The following is a 19281-nucleotide window of genomic DNA, read 5'->3' on the forward strand; positions in this document are numbered from 1 at the left end:
TCTCTACATTCTAGTGGGGTTTGGGGATCAGCCACCAAACCCAAGGGAAGAATGTATTATACTCTGCTTGGAGGCTCCTGACCTGAGTCCTCAGTGTTTGACTCACTGAGCGATTGGTTCTGGCAACAGGGAGGACTCCTCAGTAGTTCTGATCATCAGAGAAGTTTTTATTGCAGAAGAATGAAGGCACTCACTGCTGCTCTGAAATCCAGCGTACTTACAAATGCGTGAACCCGAGAGAGGTGTCTAAACAGCGAAAGAGAGATTATCAAGGTTTTGTGGGTTGCCTAAATGGGAACTCCAATCTTTGGCCTCTTTTCTCTTCAGGCTATGGCTGATGCATGAGGAATACTCTTACATACTGCAGTAATCATTGTAGAGTTCCAATATGCACTATTGGATACATTTCAATATCCAATTGGTATTGAAAACACGGTCATTTTTCCTTAAATGTCTTATTCCCCAACTCTCATTGCTGCAATTGTATTTATGATTATATGGTGAATTGGAGAGCTAAATTAAGTGATTACCTTTCATCTAGCCTATGATTCTTTGAAAAATAAGGACAAACACTGAAAGTCTCAGAACATCAGAATGTCACAGGAATTTCTTGGAGCCCAAAATTGGGTGTATGTTTGGAGATGTTTATTAAAGATCATTCAGTTCTGAAGTCACCTGGGAAAAAAAAAGAGTTCTGCTTTTCTTGCTAAATGAGTCAGTCTTAAGACTGACCTCTGACCCTCTGCTTCCTCTTTCATATTTAAAAGAATATAAACTATTCTGTGTATACAGTTTTTATTTAATGGTTTTATATTGTTAAATGAATATAAAAACTTACTAAGGAGTAGAGGAGTAAAAAATCCGCCAGACTTGAGAAAGTAAAACAAAAAGCATTGAAGACTCATCAATGCATTTAAACATTGAAGCATTGAAGACTTCTTTGCATTTAAAAGGCTAGAAGCATGGGGCAGCCCTGGTGGCTCCGCAGTTTAGCACCGCCTTCGCCTTTGGCCCAGGGCCTGATCCTGGAGACCCGGGATCGAGTCCTGCTTGAGTCCTGCGGTGGGCTCCCTGCGTGGAGCCTGCTTTTCCCTCTGCCTCTGACTCTCTCTCTGTGTCTCGCATGAATAAATAAATAAAATCTTTAAAAAAAAAAAAAAAAGCCTAGAAGTAGCTAGGAAATAACTGTGATTCCAGGCAATAGAACTGATTTTATCCAGGCAGGGCACTGCAGTAGGGAGAAATCTCTTTTGAGGAGCAAGATTGAGCACCCCCCCAACACACACACACACACACACACACACTCACACACTAAGGGTCTACGTCTAAGGATTCCCAAGTGAACAATAGCAGAATCTTCCATTTGACAGGCACAGATTCCAGCAGCATTCCTGGCACATCATGATGCTGAGGAATAAATTTGCTGGCAAGATAGATGGTATCACCGGAGCAAAGCTCCTGCGAGATTCCTGCATATGGGATACATGTGGGAGCGAGGCGTGTAACGGTCAGACTGGAACTCAAACGTACCCTTAGCCTACCAAACGTACGCCAACAGAGCCCACTCTTTTGGCATTCTTCAAAATACTCCGCTTGGAGATCTAACTGTCCAGTCTACTAATGGGGACTTTTCTAATATACTCTGTGACAGCAGCCAGTGTAAGGTACCTGCAAGGACGATGAAATAAAGAAAATTTGCCTCAATAGGAAAATAGAAGACCATAATCAAGGAAATTTTTTTCCCCAACAGAAAATTATTAAATACTGGAGTAAGTCCATTAATCTGTGGAACCCTTCCTACAAGCATCTAAAATATTTGCTTTGCTTTATAAGTTAAGTACGATATTGCTGAAAGCTTTCTTTCGAAATTGTTTGTCAAAGGGAATGTTAAATAACTTCCTAAGGCCTTACAAAGATATTTTAGATCCCAGAGGATAACTGTAATCTTTTCTAAGATGGGCTGTGACTAGTAGCCTTTGAAAGCCTCCTGTGTTTTCTTAAAGGTGAATTGGAAGATTAGTTGTATATCTGGTATGATGCTAAATCATAGTTACCTAGTACATTAAGCTAGGTGATGGTTGTTTAAACTAACATCAGGGCAGTATATCAATGGAAGCTAAATGTAACTCTCCCAGTCGAAAATTGCGTATACCAAAGTGGATGGCCTAAAACTGTTTAAGGGGTACCTGGGTGGCTCAGTTGGTTAAGCATCTGCCTTCAGCTCAGGTCGTGATCTCCATGTCCTGGGATCGAGCCCCACATTGAGGTCTCTACTTAGGGAGGAGTTCACTTTTCCCTTTCCCTCCCCCTTCTCCTCTCCCTGCCACCACTACACCTGAACCCCCTGCTCATGCTTTCTCTTTCAAATGAATAAATAAAATTTTTTAAAAAATAACTCTTTTTAAGAATTTGTTAAAAAAAAAAAATAAAGAGAATTTACTTGTTCAGGGGGGTGCCCAAGTAGCTCAGTTGGTTAAGCATCTGACCCTTGATTTCAGCTCAGGTCATGATCTCAGAGTCGTGAGATTGAGCCCTGTATCAGGCTCCACACTGGGCGTGGAGCCTGCTTAAGATTATCCCTCTCCCTCTGCCCCTCCACCCCCTTTCTTTCTTTTCTTTTTTTCTTTTTTTTTTAAAGGAGATGCTATTTTTTTTTTAAGATTTTATTTATTTATTCATGAGAGAGACACAGAGAGAGAGAGGCAGAGACACAGGCAGAGGGAGAAGCAGGCTCCATGCAGGGAGCCCGATGTGGGACTCCATCCCAGGACTCCAGGACCATGCCCTGGGCCGAAGGCAGGTGCTAAACCACGGAGCCACCCAGAATCCCCTCCACCCCCTTTCTTAAAAAAAAATTAAAAAGTATTTGTTAAATTGCCAGTGATTCTGTTTTATTTTTATTGTAACTCCTTCCTGGACATCCCTGGATTTTCCAGAAAGTTGTAACAGCATTAAATCATAGTTTTATTCATGAGATGTAACTCATTAATGTTCTCTGTATTCACTTGAATTTTGTTTTGTTTTAGTTCTGAGCAAGACAAAGAAGAATGGATCAAGGTAAACCATATTTCTCTTTTCATTTTTGCTTTTTGGTAACCTTTGTATGTGTCCATAAATGTGCCCATATAGTATACACATATCAACATCAGAACAAGGTCATTTAATTTTTAAGATCATTCCTACATCACAGATGTTTGTTTAATATAGCGTTTTCATTAATTTGCATGTGAAATTTTACTATGTGCTTTGAATCTCACTTATATTTTAGGCTCTTCAAGAGACCATTGATGCTTTCCATCAGAGGCATGAAACCTTCAGAAATGCAATTGCAAAGGATAATGACATGCACTCAGAGGTTTCTGTAAGTTGGAATAAATTCTTTAAGTTCTTTTCTCTTTGCAATGCCAGAACTGGCTATTTAGACAGAATCTCATTCTTTCTTACATTAATACAATAGTGAGTACCTTTTTATGCTACTTAAATTTCTTTAAACCTTTTATATCTTTTCCTAGGTGTTGAGTTTCAAAGCACGATATGAACAGTGTTGTCAAATGTGCTTTTTAAATAAGTAAGTAAATAGATGGAAATAACCATTTTTTCTATTAAAATTGAACCTTTCCTTTTTAGACTGCTGAGCTAGGGAAAAGAGCTCCAAGATGGATCCGAGATAATGAAGTAACGATGTGTATGAAATGCAAAGAGTCTTTCAATGCACTGACAAGAAGAAGGCATCATTGTCGAGCATGCGGACATGTAAGTGAGATTTCTTAATGGTCTGAAGGTTGCTAGTAACTAGATAAGTGTTGTAAAATCACCAAGTTTGAAAAGGAAAAAAGAAAATTTTTTTTTCAGTAAATAAATCATTTAGTTGATAAACTTATTTTGATGACAGCTACATACAAAAAACTGTGCTGGGTCCTAGAGAAGACATGGTAAGCAAAATGATACCCAGCTTCAGAAAATAACAAAAATCAAACAGATGAATAGGCATTTCAAATTATTATAAGGACAATAAGGAGACAATCAAGAAGTTAAAATGGAGAATAATGTTAATCAAGGATGACTTGGAACCAGTTTTACTTAGAAAAATGAAGACCTGGCCCCTGGACGGCTCAGTTAAATGTTCGACTCTTGATTTTGGCTTGGTCATGATCTCAGAGTGGTGAGACAGAGCCCTGCATCAGGCTCCATACTCACTCAGCACAGAGTCTGCTTGGGATTCTCTCTTCCTCTCCATCTGCCTCTCCTCCCCCCCTTTCCCCTATTAGAGAAAGAAAGAAAGAAAGAAAGAAAGAAAGAAAGAAAGAAAGAAAGAAAGAAAGAAAGAAAGAAAGAAAGGAAGAAAGGAAGGAAGGAAGGAAGGAAGGAAGGAAGGAAGGAAGGAAGGAAGGGAGAGAAAGAAAGGGAGAGAGAGAGAAAGAGAGAAAAGAAGAAAGGAAAGGAGAAAGGAGAAAGGAAAGGAAAAGAAAAGAAGAGGGAGACCTATATGAAGGGTTGATATTTAAGCTGATGTCTAAAGATGAGGAAGAGTTAACCATGCCAAGGGAAGTGAGAAAGGTTTAGTGGCTCTGTATGTCAGAAGCCCTGAGATAGGAGAAAGTTAGATCTGCTCTTGAGATGCCAGAGGTCATAAGGCTGGAACCCAATGAGTAAGCGGGAACTGTGGCACGAGAAATAGAAGGGGCAGCCCAGGTGGCTCAGCGGTTTAGCACCACCTTCAGCCCAGGGTGTGATCCTGGAGACCCGGGATCGAGTCCCATGTCAGGCTCCCTGCATGGAGCCTGCTTCTCCCTCTGCCTGTGTCTCTGCCTCTCTCTCTCTCTCTCTCTCTCTCTCTCTCTCTCTCTCTCTCTGTCTCTGTGTGTGTGTGTTCGTCTCCCATGAATAAATAAATAGAATCTTAAAGAAAAAAGAAATAGAGGTAAATAATAACTAAAGGAGTTCATGCCTTTGAGAAAAAAAAAAGGAACATATAGCATAAGAAGAAGTTCAGGCTTTTGATGAGAGAGGGAAACTTCTCGCCATTATAACGAAAAGGGAAAAGGAAATGATGGGTGCAGATGTGGGTGTGTTTTTGATTTTGTGGTAGAAAATTTTCAGTATGATATCATGTTGTCATTGAAGTATGAGGAAGAGTCATAGCTGAACAAAAGAAGAAAGAGGAATGAGGGGAGATTCAAGAAAGAGGGCTCAGTATGAAATAATTGTCTCTGGGCAGGGGTGTGAGCCTCCATGAAGAATAATTGTGGACTGCTCTGTGCCCGTTAGAGGAGATTTATGGTTATGTGTGTAAAGGGACACACAGTCCGTTTACTGGCAAAGATTTGAGTTGTTTCATATAGAAAGCATGAAGAGAAACAAGGCATGAAATGAAGCAGGAAAGCTATAACAGGTTTTGGATGGCCTTGTAAACCAAGTTGAGGGTGATATACTTTCTTCTTAAAAAGTAACAAGTAGGGATCCCTGGGTGGCGCAGTGGTTTAGTGCCTGCCTTTGGCCCAGGGCACGATCCTGGAGACCCGGGATCGAATCCCATATCGGGCTCCCGGTGCATGGAGCCTGCTTCTCCCTCTGCCTGTGTCTCTGTCTCTCTCTCTCTCTCTCTCTCTCTCTGTGACTATCATAAATAAATAAATAAATAAATAAAAATTAAAAAAAAAAGTATGAACTTAAAAAAAAAAAAGTAACAAGTACACCGAGAAGGGTAGTCATTGCAATGCTGTGATTTAATATAATACTGGGATGCCGAAGTGCAGCAATTCTTATTGATAGTTCTTTTAGATTATTCTCTTACTGCAGATCTCCTCTTCCATTTTTGTCCTAAGTTTTCTCTCAGTGAAACAGTTTTGTAATTAAATTTGAGAGTGAACAACTTTTTTTTCCCTTCAGGGTACGACTTTTTTTATCTGTCACTGAGTTTGCTTGAAATGATTTCAGGTATTGACTGATAGACTTACCTTTAGTAAACAAAAATGTTTGAATGTGGATTACCAAATAATATGATTTGAAAATAAATAAGATAGTACCTGATATGAATGTGCCGATGCAGGCATGCCTAATACCAAATTCTATAGTAATTTCATTGTAATTATGAGAAAGCAATGAATAGTTCTTTATCATGAATTTACATGCTGTGAACCTAAACTAAAAGTTTTACTATCATTTATATGTCTGTAAATAGTTTGTCTACTACAAATTGGAGAAAAATATGCTTCTAGAAGTAAGAAGATAATTTTTTTAATATTTTATTTTACATACAGTGTAATATTAGTTTCAGGTGTACAATATTGTGATTCAACACCTCCATACAACACCCAGTGCTTATTACAGCAAAGGACTCCTTGATCCCCATCACCTATTTAACCCATCCCCCCCACCTCCCCTTCGGTAATCATCAGTTCTCTATAGCTAAGAAACTGTTTCTTGGTGTGGCCCTCGCTCTTATGTTTTCCCTATGCTCATCTGTTTTGTTTCTTAGATTCCACATATGAGTTAAATCATATGATATTGGTTATTCTTTGACTCATTTTGCCTAGCGTAATACGCTCTAGCCCCATCCATGTTCTTGCAATTGGCAAGATTTCATTCTTTTTGATGGCTAATATTCCATTGTGTATATATACATCTTCTTTATCCATTTATCAGTCAATGAAAAATTGGGCACTTTGCATAGTTTGGTTACTGTAGATAATGATCCCTATAAACACTGGATGCATGTATCCCTTTGAATTAGTATTTTTGTATTCTTTGGGTAAATACCTAGGAGTGCAGTGCTGGTTCATAGGGTAGTTCTATTTTTAACTTTTTGAGAAACCTCCATACTGTTTTCCAGAGTTTGCATTCCCACCAGTAGTGCAAGTGAGTTCCTTTCTCACATCCTCGCCAACACCTGTTGTCAGAATGACTAAACGTAACAATACAAGAAACAAGAGTAAGGTGGAATCTCATCACAGTTTTGATTTACATTTCCCTGATGATGAGTGATGTCAAGCATCTTTTCATGAGTCTGTTGGCCATCTGTATGTCTTCCTTGGAAAAATGACTATTCATGTCTCTGCCCATTTTTAAGTTTGATTATTCGTTTTTGGGGTATTTTGAGTTTTAGAAGTTTTATACATTTTGGATATGAACCCTTTAACAGATATGTCATTTGCAAATATCTTCTCCCATTCAGTAGGTTGCGTTTAGTTTTGTTGATTGTTTCCTTCACTGTGCAGAAGATTTTTATTTTGATGAATTCCCGATGGTTTATTTTTGCTTTTGTTTCCTTTGCCTCAGGAGACATCTAGTAAGAAGTTGCTATGGCCAAAAAGATAATTTTTTAAACCGGAAGGGTTTTTTTTTTTTAACAATTATTTTATAATGATCAGAAAAAAATACCACTCATTAAGAAATAGCATGCATTTGCATTGTACTCATTCATTCATTGGCATTCTATAAATGTTCATTGGGTGCTTTACGAGCAAAATATACAAGGACAATCTCTCATAGAGCTTGCAGCCCAGTGAGGGTTATACACATAAGCCGAATAATCACACAAGTGTATGATTAAAAACTAATCAGTGCATCAAGAAAAGTAAGGGAACTTCAGTAGCATAGTGACAAGAGACGGTGCTCTATTCTGGAAGTTGGAGGAGTCTTCTTTGAAGAAGTGGAATTTGAGTTAACATCTGAAGGATGAACAAGAGTTAATTCACTGAAGCAGAGATGAGAGGAAAGGAGTATAGTATTTCAGGGGTTCTGTGAAGCCAGTGTTACAGGGAATACAGAGAGGAAGAGGGGCAGATTATATAGATGTTGTGGGCCATGGGGAAGAATCTGTTCTTTATCCAAGAGAAAAAGGAAAACTTTAAGGATTTTATATAGAGGAGAAACCTATCAGATTAACATGCTTAAGACAGCATCTGGTGCTGTTTGAAATATATCTCAGAGGGATGTAAAAATAGAGGCTGGAGAATGCTCCAGTAAGAATTCCAGTAAGAATACTACAAGGACCAGTCATGAGACTGTAATAGTCCAAAGTACAAAACTGATAGCTTGGACTTGGAAGGAAGATGTAGAAAAATGAACAGATTAAAAAAAATATCCAGAAGATAAAATCAGCAGGACTTTGTAATGAGGTGACTCTTTGGGGGTAAAATAGAAGGAGGTGTTGAGGATGATGACTCCTAGATTCCTAACTTATCTTGACTGGTTAGATGGCTGTGCTATTTTCTGCAATAGGGAGCACTAGAAGGGAACAGGTTGGGAGGGGTGGGAATCAGGAGAAATCTGAGGGCAGAGAAGATCAAGATCATGAGTTCACTTTGGGAGCATATTGAAACATCTAGAGGTATGAAAGGTAAAAGTCTGAACCAAGTCTTTGAAGACCTCCTGCCTTTAGAGCGAGGACAAGGGTGAACAAGCAGAGCCCATCACCAAGAGTATGATAATACCATGACATATACTCCTAATGTTCACAGAGTATTCTTAGTCTAGTAGAAGTTTGTGTTAAATATTTAACTCTTATTTATTATTACTATAAGTGATGATTGCTCAAATCTTTATGATTATTTACTTTTTTTTTAATTTAAGGTGGTTTGTTGGAAGTGTTCTGATTACAAAGCTCAACTTGAGTATGATGGTGGAAAATTGAACAAAGTTTGTAAAGACTGTTATCAAATAATAAGTGGATTCACAGATAGTGAAGAAAAAAAAAGAAAAGGAATTTTAGAGGTATGCAATATTAAATGCTTGATAACTTTTAAATTTTTATGGAAGGAATGTAGAATTGTCTTTTAACCCTGAATAATACAAATAGCATATTTTCTGATTTCTCTTAATATTTAACAAATTTGAAGAACAAGCAAGATTCACACATTTGTCCTGTCAGGCTGAATTTTGGGATTATATTCAGTTGTGTAGAGCAACAGTGCTATATTAAATCAACATGCATTTGAGAGTGAAATATGTTGGTTTTCTGAAGGTGGCTATAGTCAAATATTAGAGTATTGTCTCTTCTAATGCCCAACTTATATTTTTTAAGAGGAAAGCTTTTCTGTCAGTTTTACCTTACTGGCTTCAAAAACACATGTCTTAAAATTCATATTAAAGTATTACTTTGTTACCTGAAAAAATCTACCAACTTACTGCATTAAAAGCATCATTTAATAGCCAGTGACAATAATCTGGTAACTGCATTAAAATATCATTGATACATCTTGCAAATGAATTTGACCCATGTTTTTAGACTAAAGTCAGGACCTCCCAAGCCCAGGAACTATAATGCAGCTTGTATCTGAAATGAGTTTTACACTAAAAGATATTAACATAAAGAATAAATTATGTAATATGGCCTTTATCTCAGAAAGTTCAACATAGCCTGGAAAGTCTTTGAAGAATAGGCTCATGATCAGAATTCTATGTATCTAAAGTCAGAGACATACTTTGTTTATTAAGAATTTCCATGGTTTGGGATGCCTGGGTGGCTCAGGGCGTGATCCTGGAGTCCCTGGATCTAGTCCCACACTGGGCTCCCTGCATGGAGCCTGCTGCTTCTCCCTCTGCCTGTGTCTCTGCCTCTCTCTCTGTGTCTCTCATGAATAGGTAAATAGAATCTTTTTTTAAATAAATAAATAGATAGATAAATAAATATTAAAGAATTTCCATGGTTTATTAAGAATCAATAAGCATTTATTGAGCATCTACACAGTGTAAGCATACAAAGATCATTTCTGTTAACTGAAAAAGAATCATAAACTTCAGCATCCATTTAAGGTTAAAGTATAGGCTGACAAGCTAAAAGTATAACTCTGAATTCTTCCAGGGCATATGTTGCTTTTGTAGGCAGACCTAAAAGGGGCTTTCTCTGGCAGGGAAGGTGGAAAGACATGCTTACATTTCACTGGCTCCCAGGAATACAGCCTCAAGACTTAACACAAGAAAGTGATGTAACTGGCATAATATAATGAGTCAAATAACTTGTTTTAAGGGAAGAGTCTCAGGCTATATCTATGAAATAAAAAACCCTACATAGTTTTCTCAAAAAAATCTATACTCGGGGGACAAATTACCAGGTTAACACATTTATATCATGAAGTCCATAAATAGAAAATGATACGTATATGAGTACATGTACATACATATGCGTACATACTTGAAACTGGCTTTATGCCAACTAGTTTGTTATGTGCTCTAGACCAAGAGTCAAAAAGGTTTTCTGATAAAGGGTCAGAGAGAGGGTGGCCCTGGTTGTTCAGCGGTTTAGCGCCACCTTCACGCAGGGCTTGATCCTAGAGACCCGGGATCGAGTCCCACATCGGGCTCCCTGCATGGAGCCTGCTTCTCCCTCTGCCTGTGTCTCTGCCTCTCTCTCTCTCTCTCTCTGATGAATAAATAAAATATTTAAAAACAAAAAGGGTCAGAGAGAAACTATTTGAATCTGTGCAGGCCAAGAGTAAAAACTGAGAATATTGCTTTTCTAACAAGAAGGAAAACATTTTCACAGTCTTTTGACAAAATTCAATAATAAGCTTAGTATAATTTTTTATAATATGGTAATAAGACTGGAATTCTTGGTGGATAGGGGAGATAACATTTTCTTTAATTGGAGTCCAAAGTTAGTGTTCCCTGTCATCAGGTCAATTTTAAATGTTCATCTATAAAAACTATTCTTAACTCATAGGCCATGCAAAAACAGGCTGCTGGGCCATAGTTTGCCAGACAGTGCTTCTTAAACTATCTGTGAGGAAGGGCCAGTTTTATTTCCAAACCACCACAGCTCAATACTTTTGTAAGATACATAATCATGTTGCTTGTGTGTCATCACAAAGTCAGATTGCTCTAAAAGTTTCTAAGTGCTTGCTCTTATTCACTGTGCTTTGCTTTATCTTGAATGGGTAGCAAGCAAGTCTGAACCAGCACAGTTTGGTGGATGGCATTAAGTAGCAGTACCCTGAGGATTTGAGCCATGGAGAACAGAAGCAGACCACTTGCTTCCCATAACGTATATAATGTCTATATTATAATGTGTATAATAAATCTATCATTTAGTCGAATGATTTTGTCCCCTTTTAGCCAATTATGTATATATAAACATAAATGATACATACATACATGCATATATTAATATTGTATTGATATACATTGATGTATATATACACACACATATGTATATACATGTATATGATACATGTATCATATACATTTGCTACTGCACTGTTACCCAGTTGAAGCCTAGAACGCTGGTTCCTAAATGTATGATCTGGAGAAAGTTATTTCATCTCTGAATCTCATAGATAATGAAAATGGTACCTTCCTAATATTGGTATGAGGAGTAAATGAAATAATAACACAATAGTGGACTCAGAAAAGCACCTGCATAGCAAGCAGCCACTAAATGTTTAACTGTATTTAAACTTGCAGTCTGGTAATAGTTAAAATTCACTCATATTTTCCTTTCCTCATGGAAGATCTAGATGAGTATTTAAATAATAAATTGCAGATGGCCCCTTTGGGGGCATTCCCAAGAGACATTTTATATGAATATATTGTGCTTTATGAATGTTCCCTAGGGTGAATCACTTCTCTACCTGCTTCGTTTTGTATTCTTCCTCTCACGCCCTTTCCATTATATTTTTCTAGATTGAATCAGCAGAAGTATCTGGAAACAGCATAGTGTGCAGCTTTCTTCAATATATGGAGAAGTCAAAACCTTGGCAGAAAGCTTGGTGTGTGATCCCCAAACAAGACCCTCTTGTGCTGTACATGTATGGTGCCCCGCAGGTATCTAAACTGTATCTTTCTGAGGGGAAAGAGGCAGGCAAATAGACATGAATTCAGGGATACCTGAATGGCTCAGTGGCTGAGCATCTGCCTTTGGCTCTGGGTGTGATCCTGGGGTTCAGGGATCAAGTCCCACGTCGGGCTTCCTGCAGGGAGCCTGCTTCTCCCTCTGCCTGTGTCTTTGCCTCTCTCTGTGTGTCTCTCACGAATAAATAAATAAAATATTAAAAAAAAAAAAAGAAAAGAAAAAAGACATGAACTCAGAATCCTTCTATTATTCCTCTCCAGAACAAGAGAACTCAGACAGTTGCATTGTCTTTCACTACAATTGAAAAAAAAAATTAGTAAAACAAATAATAATAATAATAATAATAATAATAATAATTAGTAGCTAAAATTCAAGTTTATTTAAATTGATTTTTTAAACTGTTTTTTAAAAATTTTTTTAAGCCTTTATTTATTTGAGAGAGAAGAGCATGAGCAGGCGGAGAGGGAAAATCAGACTCCTCACTGAATTCATTCATTCGTTTCCAGGCAGTACGCTCAGCACTGGATCACTGTCTCTGTCCACAGAGAGCTCACGGTGTGAGACTGTGTGGAGCAGTGGTAGGGAACAAGGTTTAGTGGGAGCCAGGTCACAGGGGCCACGGGTAGCAAGCTCATGCATCTCACACTCCTGTGTTCCATGTTTTTTTCCTTAGGATGTCCGAGCGCAGGCCACCATTCCACTCCTGGGCTATGTCGTGGACGATATGCCAAGGAGTGCAGACCTGCCACACAGTTTCAAACTGACCCAGTCCAAGTCTGTACACAGCTTTGCTGCAGACAGTGAGGAACTGAAACAGAAGTGGCTGAAAATCATCTTTTTAGCTGTCACAGGTGAGACATCAGACGGTCCCAACAAGCATCCTGCCACCTTGGATGATCATCCTGAACCTAAGAAAAAATCAGAATGCTGAACTCCAGGACCACCCACGATGTGGGGGTCTCAAGATTTACAGCTTAAGACATTCCCAGCCCTCCTTATTCATCTCTTAGCACTTTATGTTGAAAAACATAGGCTCATAAATACATCTTTTGGGGGACTATTTTCCTATGTTTCTGTACTCTTAAGTGAAACTGATGTGCAGAGCCATTCTACCGATAAAAGTTTGAAATAATGTGAAAAATGGAGCATTTTTTAATGAGCTATTCCTTGCATATGTACTTTAGTCTTGAAGAAAACGGTATCAATGGATTCTATCACGATCAGGTTAGAATGGGCCACATCCATCTAAGGTCCTTCTATGTCTTCTCCTTCACAGGTAGGACTTGTAACAGTTTTAAAGATATACCTCCATGTTGCCAAAATAGATCCATGGTAAAATAAAAAAATAAAAAAAATACAGGGACAGTTTAGGCTATTGTATTAACTTATTTAATTTAGTTTATAAAGCTCAAGCTGCATAAATAATATATGTTCTTTTAAAACAAAAAGGACAAATTGTTGGTGTTCAGACTTTCAACTTATTAGGAAAAGATACTTGTTTTTGTAGAAATATTCCTAAGAATAAAATATCTCAAGTATATAGGAAGTATGTATATATAGTATTAAATATGAATATAATTATATTATACATGCTTTTCTCTTCAGCTTTAGGTTCATATTTGTCTCTAATTTATTTTTTAAATATAAAGCATGTTTTATCTTGGAATTGAACATTGTTCTAAACTTCAGAAATGTTTTTGGTGATTTATGTTTAATTGATTGACATCTAAAGGTATTGATATTTTTATAACAAGAAGAAGCAGTAATTTATGTGGCATGGGATATATTAGTTCCAACAGTATTTTTAAAGTACTATTTTTTCGTTCTGTGCCTATTTAAAACAGTGCCTCTCTTTGAAGGTGCTAATAATACCTATTTAAATATATAATGAGGGTTTAATTAATGCTTCAGTCTTGATTATCCTGAGATAAAGTACATTTTGGCCACTGGGATGGTCGAAGTCACACAAGTTATTTTACCTTTCACAATCCTGCAGTTGTTGCAGCATTTAATATGAGCATGTGCAAAAACATTCACAGAAACCTAAACTGTGCAAGATACCTGACGTTATACAGAACTGGGATGTATGGAAACTACATTTATAATGTTTTTCTTTTCCATAAGACTGTTAAGCATAGTTAAATGAGGACTATATCTAATTAACACTTAAGATAACTGTGTGGGCCTATTCCTTTGTCAGATGGGAAACAATTCACATGTGATAAACTGTGTTTGAGGGGCAGGTAAATAGCTATTAGAGGAACTTTATGCTCAACTCTTTACACCACCTCAGTGAAGAAGAGGAGGGGAAACACAATAATGAAAAGTAATATCTTCATGGCAGGTTTGGGAGGTATGAGATGTTTAAAGAGAGTCTGAGCATTTTTTCCCCTGTCATCTGGGGAATGTTTAATAGTCAAAATATGGTTTCTTGTCCCAGGGCTGCTCTTCATTATATGGTGGTTGTGATTAAAATCTCACATTAAGTTGATTATTTAACTTCATCTTTTTCTCAAATTAGATTTTTTTCCCCCATTTTACCCTGCTATACCCCAAACATTGTCACTTTTAAATGCCTCAGTTTGCTAGAAATCCACAAGAACAACCTCACTATCTTGGCCTTTGAGAACTATACCTTAAATGTAGAATGGATTAACTCAGAATTTGAGACTGTCACACATTCATTCAGGCCTGTTATTTTAAGAAATATTTGAAGTCTCTCCTTTTTTTCCCCCCACTCCAAATGAGAAGGTAAACTAATTATGGCTGACACAATTAGATTGCCTTCCTCTGTAAAAGGAATGCCAGCCATGATCATTAATATTAAACCAAATATTTGGAGTCAGATAAAGGTGTAGCTTCTTAGGCCCTATCAAATCAGGGATAGACTGAAAGAAATGTTACATTACTTCTCTTTTCTAGTTGCCAGTGGTTTGAGGGGTGTTGTGTATGTATGTACAACATATATATTCAGGGTGGCTTTTGAGATGGTTACACTATAGCTATAGATGATGCATTAGTGTCTTAATCACAAGAAAAGAGGAGCAATAAAAATGTAGAATGACTTTTATACATATGGATAGAGCAGTGGGCCAGTTTAGAAGATTTACGGGCCAGATTATTTTTTAAAACTCTTTGGAACAGTGAGAAGACTACACTTTCCTGATCATAAATTGTTCTCCAGAAATGGGAGTAACATGGATACACTCAAGTTTTGACTCAATAAATATCAATGTCATTTAATTTAGATTATCAAAAGAATACATAAAAAGAATATTTTCATGCTTTTAACATGTTTAATTTAAAAAAAATAGAAATACTAGTACTAGAAGAGGCTTTGTGGTTATCCAGGTACCATCTTCATGGTCCACCCCCTTATTCTTTAGACAAGCACAAAGAGAAGCAATGAAGCAGCCTTACCTGTTTCTCTTAAAGAATCACTAATGCTTTTATTTGGAGAAAGGCAAGAGAATACTCTTAGGCATTTAGTAAAAATATCAAACTAAACCAAAAGACCTCAAAGTGTGATTGGTTTCAAGAGCCCTAGTATTTTGTGGTATCTGAGACACCTGAGCACTCAAGACAAATTGAACATTAAAAAAAAAAAAAATTTGATTGCTTTCCTATTAAAACCAACATTCCATATAGATTTCATTTTTTATTTTCCCTAATTTGGTGCTTCCCAAGTCATCTTTAAAGTGCCCTTCCTCCAAACTTAAAAAAAAAAAAAAAAAAAAAAACTTCTTTGATAAAAACTGCTATTCATTACAAGACATTCCAATTTTTTAAGCTTAAATTTAGCTTTTATTGAAAGTCTACCATTCGGTATGTTAAGTATGAAATGTAGTGCAGACTTATCTCCAGGTTTTAAGTGGGACTCAGTAATGAAAAATGCCACCAGCCACTTTTGTAATAATGGCATCGACAATGCCATCATGTATGCAAGCAATAAAAATTCTTCAGGGTATGTTTTTATACTGAAATTTTAATATGAATGCCCCTAGCCACAAGGATATAGAGAATTAACTTTTAGGAGTGATACTATAACTCAAATTGCTGAGTACAGGGAGGAGAAGAAGGACATTATTCCTTGGATTCAAATAACTGTCAAAAGCATTTTTCCTTTTGCAAAGGGTATGGATGATGAGAGAATAAGCACATCTGCACTACTTTATCAAGCTGCATTTCATTTTCCACGAAGCTTAATACAACAAACAGGTTGGTGTACTTACCTTCACTGGGTGACCTATCCCAATTTAAAAAAACAAAACAAAACAAAACAAACAAAAAAAACTCCAACCTAAGAAATTACTAAACTTTTTACAAGAACTAATCTTTTAAGTGTACCCCTGTCCCCATATATAGGTACACATTTGGATTTTTTAAAAGAGTACTTGTCGTAGTCATAAGTAGATAAACTACAAACTTCATAGTACTGCAGGGTTGGTAAAGATTCATTGATGCCTTTTAAAACCCTTATATCAAAAATACTTTTGCGAGTTCCCAAATCTGTTTTACTCTTTGTTGTCTACTTTGTGGAAACAGGGTGGGTTTTTTCCCCCCCTTCAAATTTTAGATCCCATTTCTGATTATATTTAAAGCCTTAAGTTCTTATTCTGAGAATATTGTCTGTGCTAACTCAAATAATGATCTTTCTGGACTAGACATATCCAGATGAAAAGGCACCAACAGAAGCAAATAAACTTCTAAGGAACAAAGGTTTTATTTATTTATTTTTTCAGGTATCCTTGCTATAATGCAGAACAAAAAATTAAAATTTCCTACATCATATGATGTTCATTTTAGCGGGTCTAAGATTAAGCACATGGTATTTATAAGCTAAAATTAATTCAAAAGGCAAGAATGTCTTAATGTCTTCGTTCTTCAATTTTGTATTCTTCAAGAATGTATTAATATAAAAACTGTGGCTAACCAGTTCTTATTCTATAGAACTGTATTGACACCTGTAGTGGATCGTGTTACTTCTTCATTCTCATCCAATTTTAGTAGAATCAAATTGCTTTTTATTTTCATATTACTATCTACTATAGATTCTTCAGATTTAGAAAATATGAGTATGATATATAAAGACCACTAGACTTTTAAAACCCTTTCTGTGAATTTATGCATATATGTAGATATGTAAAAACATTGTTGATTTCCAATTCTGTTTTTCCATAGGAATGAAATTTTTATAGACACTGTTCTTTTTAACTTAAATATTTTAACATAAATTATTTACATGGATTTTTAGTACAATTCATTCTTATGTGTGCCCCGTAATCATGTTTTCGTGAGAAGATTACGTTCTTACTGATACAGTAAAGAGGAATAAAAGAAATTAGGAACTGAAATAAACAAGGGTAAACAGAAGGACACTGCTAATCTTGAGATCAGAACAGTATATGTTAAGACAAGAGAAAAAAACTTAAACTGAAGAAGGAATATGAACTATAAAATAGAAATCTTTGTAATTGTAAACTGATGGGAAAGGCACCCAGGCCTTTCTCCATTAGTTACTTTTTCCTTTAGGCTTAAAATCTTTCATTCTAATGGGCCATTTTCTGCACTGTTTACTGAGGTAAAAAATTCCTCTAAAGTCAATCATTGTTTTCCACTTTTTGGACTGTGCATTTGACAGAATGTAGTACCTTTTCTGTGTTTTGAGATGAACTAGCACATGGGGCTTCTACAAGATAGTTTTTAACTCGTTGGGGTCACTAAGAATTACATGATGGTATACTTCTTCCTAAAATTTGTTATGGTAGATTTAGTGAGAAATTAAATCAAGAAATCTCATTGTAGCATATTTTAATAAGTGAATACCAAATACATAAAGTGATATATATATATATTAATATATATGTATATCAGTTTGGAAAGAAATAGTCTGTGGGGACCATTACGATAACAGAATTGCATTATATATTACACATTACGTGGATGTTGGAATGTATCACCTGGGGGTCTCCATTCATTAGCAATCATGTCTGTATATAAAACTTTTTTTTTTTTAACCAAACTAGCATTTTATTTTGTGAGTGACAATTGACTGATATTTTTGAATAAGTGTTATCTGGGTTTTGGAATTGTTCACTGATCAGTTTGAGAAGGTATGTTACCAGAATTTTAGAGTTAACTCCAATGTGAAAAAGTGTACACAAAAAGTAATTCTTTTCTAGCTATAAGAATGTAAAATACTTGCATATAGTGTATATATTGTGTAACATATGTATATTTGGTCATAAAGGCATAGAATTGGAAACATTGTAAAATTAAGCACTTTAATTCCTATTAAATATTAAGCATTTGTATCTTGTAAATAAATACATCCTTAAATGAATTCTAAAGACTGAAATGTTACTTCAGCTAGGATTGTAGATGTTCGCAATGATTTTGGTTGTCTCAGAGAGAAGTTACTCCAGTAGAGTGCCAATGCTCCTTCCCAACTCCAGTCCCCACCGAAACCTGTGCAACCTCTTGAACCTCTTTCAAGAATAAAGCAATGACAGACACCAGGATTCCCCAGTAGCAGAATCTCCCTTTGTTAACTCCAGGGCTAGATCTGCAGGAACCGAGAAAACAGTGCCTCTCTATTCTCCAAGAAATGTCTGCTTTGCTATGCTATGGTGTTTGCCTCCATTGTTCAGTCTTATGCAGTGAAACAGATATGGAAATGGAAGGCAAAGAAACTGTATTTTAGTCTTAATTCTGCTAATATCTATTAATGTGACCTTAGACAATTTACCTGAGTCCCAATAATAAACTCTTATGGTCATTCCAAGAAATATGAAAAATGCACTTGGTGACTATAAAACACTATATATAGGTAAATAGTATTTTATGGAATATGTCACTGGGTTTCATACAGTTACCTTCTTGGCTTTTGATTTAAAATATAAAAGATACCCCAAAAAGGAATGTGTGAATAGTATGATTTCAGAGAGAAATATTTCCACAGCTAATCCTTTTTAGAAGGTAATAGCCTCCTTCAAGCCTTAATGAATTAATTTATTAATTGGTTCTTTAAAACAATTAGCATCAGCTAAAGAATTCCTTAAAAATAAAGGTTGTCCTTGGCTCGTCAACATGACATGTTTGAGTCCACCTCATGTACCAGAGGAGAAATATGGTGGAGAGAGCCAGTGTGGCAGAACTCAGAGCTGCTCAAACTAATGTATATAGGAATCATGCCCGGATTGTGTTAAAATACAGCTTCTGATTTAGCCCGTCTGTGATGATACGGGGTCTCGGGTAATGTTGATATTCCAAACCATTCTTTGAAGTAGCAGCTTATACTGAGAACTGTAGACAACTGGCTGGAAGTCCCTCACTCTGCCACTTTTTGTGACTTTAGACACTAACTCTTGAAATGTTGTGGGACTTAGATGATGTTTTAGTATATTGCCTGGCCCATATGAGGCATTCACATAATGTTTTATTTTTAATTGAACCATAGTTGACAAATAATATTGCTTTGAGGTTTACAA

General features: G+C 36.4%; 1 protein-coding gene across 7 annotated transcripts in view; it reads left to right on the plus strand.

Annotated features, from left to right (window-relative positions):
- Nucleotides 1–19281, plus strand: part of FGD4 (FYVE, RhoGEF and PH domain containing 4) — a 208047-nt gene that overhangs the window by 188410 nt on the left and 356 nt on the right. For 5 of the 7 annotated variants that reach the window (XM_055318854.1, XM_055318858.1, XM_055318859.1 and 2 more), the window contains 6 exons: nucleotides 3027–3057; nucleotides 3269–3361; nucleotides 3628–3753; nucleotides 8575–8715; nucleotides 11623–11763; nucleotides 12465–18379. In XM_055318854.1, coding sequence (XP_055174829.1) covers nucleotides 3027–3057; nucleotides 3269–3361; nucleotides 3628–3753; nucleotides 8575–8715; nucleotides 11623–11763; nucleotides 12465–12722 — 790 coding nt within the window. In that variant the 3' untranslated portion in view covers nucleotides 12723–18379. Of the gene's footprint in view, nucleotides 1–3026; nucleotides 3058–3268; nucleotides 3362–3627; nucleotides 3754–8574; nucleotides 8716–11622; nucleotides 11764–12464; nucleotides 18380–19281 lie in introns of those variants that run through there. The other 2 variants (XM_055318856.1, XM_055318855.1) reach the window with 2 other exon arrangements.

This window comes from Nyctereutes procyonoides, unplaced genomic scaffold (assembly GCF_905146905.1).
Source record: "Nyctereutes procyonoides isolate TBG_1078 unplaced genomic scaffold, NYPRO_anot_genome, whole genome shotgun sequence".
Taxonomy (NCBI): Eukaryota; Metazoa; Chordata; class Mammalia; order Carnivora; family Canidae; genus Nyctereutes; species Nyctereutes procyonoides.